The sequence below is a fragment of the Myotis davidii genome, unplaced genomic scaffold (assembly GCF_000327345.1).
Source record: "Myotis davidii unplaced genomic scaffold, ASM32734v1 scaffold560, whole genome shotgun sequence".
NCBI lineage: Eukaryota > Metazoa > Chordata > Mammalia > Chiroptera > Vespertilionidae > Myotis > Myotis davidii.
The window spans coordinates 748,728-750,887 of record NW_006294418.1 but is presented as its reverse complement, the minus strand read 5'-3'; the positions used below and the strand labels follow the sequence as shown (position 1 = coordinate 750,887).

The 2,160-nt window shown below is 36.0% G+C and overlaps 1 protein-coding gene across 1 annotated transcript in view; it reads left to right on the top strand.

Annotated features, from left to right (window-relative positions):
• The window catches only part of LOC107183908 (low-density lipoprotein receptor-related protein 1B-like), a 631,238-nt gene extending 629,383 nt beyond the window's left edge, over nucleotides 1-1,855 (top strand). The window contains exon 3 of the mRNA XM_015567147.1: nucleotides 1,608-1,855. Coding sequence (XP_015422633.1) covers nucleotides 1,608-1,855 — 248 coding nt within the window. The remainder of the gene's footprint in view (nucleotides 1-1,607) is intronic.
• Nucleotides 1,856-2,160: the final 305 nt, after the last annotated feature.

Below are 2,160 nucleotides of genomic sequence, written 5' to 3'. Positions count from 1 at the left end.
TAACAGCCTTTTATGGCAACAATTGTATAAATACACATGAAACAATAGAGAGGTGTCTGTTAGTGGCAACGCTTCAGCTAGTGAAGCTCTATCATAAAAATTGTTTACATCCTCAAACACAAAACGTTGAAAACTTTCTTACCATCAAACAAAATCACCTATACCTGTAATGCATATTTGATAAGGCATTTCAAAAAAAGACATCTTACTTTTCACAATTCCAGCTTATATTATTTTTCTTGTGTAGTACTTTTGTATTCCATTTTTCTTCGTTTTCTAATTCTTCTGCAATTCTCATAACTTTGCATATCCTAGATAGTATGATAGATAGGTCTTTTTATTACTTCTGAGCTGTTTTTTTTTTTCTTTTTTCTTTTGGGGCTTGCAACAGAAAAAAAAAACACACAATTATGAGATACAAGTGTTTACAAAAGACAACTCATCTTCTTGGAACATTCTTAATTTAACTATGATAATAGCAAACACTTAGTGATTGCCAGGAAAAGTACTAAGAGCTTTTGATAGAATCCTTCCAACACCCTGCTGAAGCACAGAGAGGGTATATTTGTTGCTCAAGTTACTCAGTTTGCAAGTGATGGGACCAGGAATTGGACTCAGGAATCTGGCTCCAGTCTGTTAATCACTCCAGGATGCTGCATTTATTTACATGATTAACACATATTGAATTTGAATTCCTACTCTGAGCCTGCATCTCACAGTGCTCAGTGCTTTGCTATCAATAACTTTTGACATTCATAACAACCCCACAAAGTAGACTCAGTTGATAGTTCCATTTACATCTGAGAAACCTAATGCTTAGTTGATTAAATTAATGGCCCATGGGTATTGCTACAACTGTATGCAGTTAAAGCTTTAATGTGTCTGACTCTAGAATGAGCTGTTGCCATAATCAGTGTCAGATTAATGCATAATTGTAGTCATTTTGGTATGACTGCACTTTGGATTTGAGAGAGCTGAGCAAGATTAAGGATCATTATGGGGAATTTGGGGAGTGCCTACAGGAGAAGTATAGATAGGACTTGGGAATTAGACACAACAGTATACCTAAGACTTGGATGTTTGATGAAGATTTGGAATTGGTGACCTTCGAGGAATGACTCTGTGTTCTGACTTCAGTTTGTCTTTAGAAGCACAAAGGGTGATTATACAAAACACAGTTACCTTTACAGGATTTAAGTGCCTTGTCCGCCTGTCTGAGGATAAGAGAACAATGACTCAAAGCAACCCACAGGTTTCAATTCATGAAAGAATATTTGTGTTTTTAATACATTCTTTGAAAACAAAACTCAAACCTATATTTCCTCTGCAGCTTTTAAAAATTAGGTTTTTAAGCACTTAGACTAATGCCAATGCCTGTCAGAATTAGAGCTGTTCTCCAGTACTATTTCTATAGTTTTGTTGTGTAAATTAATTCTAGTAATTTTTTGGCAATGCCTGTCAGAATTAGAGCTGTTCTCCAGTGCTATTTCTATAGTTTTGTTTTGTAAATTAATTCTAGTAATTTTTTTTCTTAACAATTTTAGTGTTTTTCTAAAAAAAAGCAAAGCTAATCAACATCAATCTGACCCTTTTTACATTGTTTTCAGGTCCCGAAGAGGCAGAAATCAAGTGTCCCCTGAATCACATCGCTTGCCCTGGTGCCCACAAATGTGTTCACTTGTCCCAGCTGTGCGATGGCGCCTTGGACTGCTCAGATGGGTACGATGAAGGAGTGCATTGTCGGGGTGAGTCCTTGTGCAATTGCAATACTAAATTTTTCATCGTTTTAATGAAAGTTCAAAGAAAACCTGCTTTTTTTTCAACCATAACCATATCAGTTATTGAGAAAACATAACTGTCATTGCCAGACACACTCAATATGCATTTCAAAGCTGTTTATATTGTGTTTTACTGAAAAGTGCTGTTAGGGGCAAAACCACACTTAGACTTTGAGGTTGGGCTCTTAAATGATTATGTACTTCATGGGAAAGAATACTTTTGAGCAAAGGGCAGATAGGAAGTCTCTGTCACAATACAATGATACTGTAGGGTGGTGCATGCTTCTTTCTCTGAACCTTTGCTTAAACAAAGACTATTTGAAGCAAATCCTCCGCAACAAATATATCACTAGCATGTGTTCATGGGATATTTTCCCTGAAT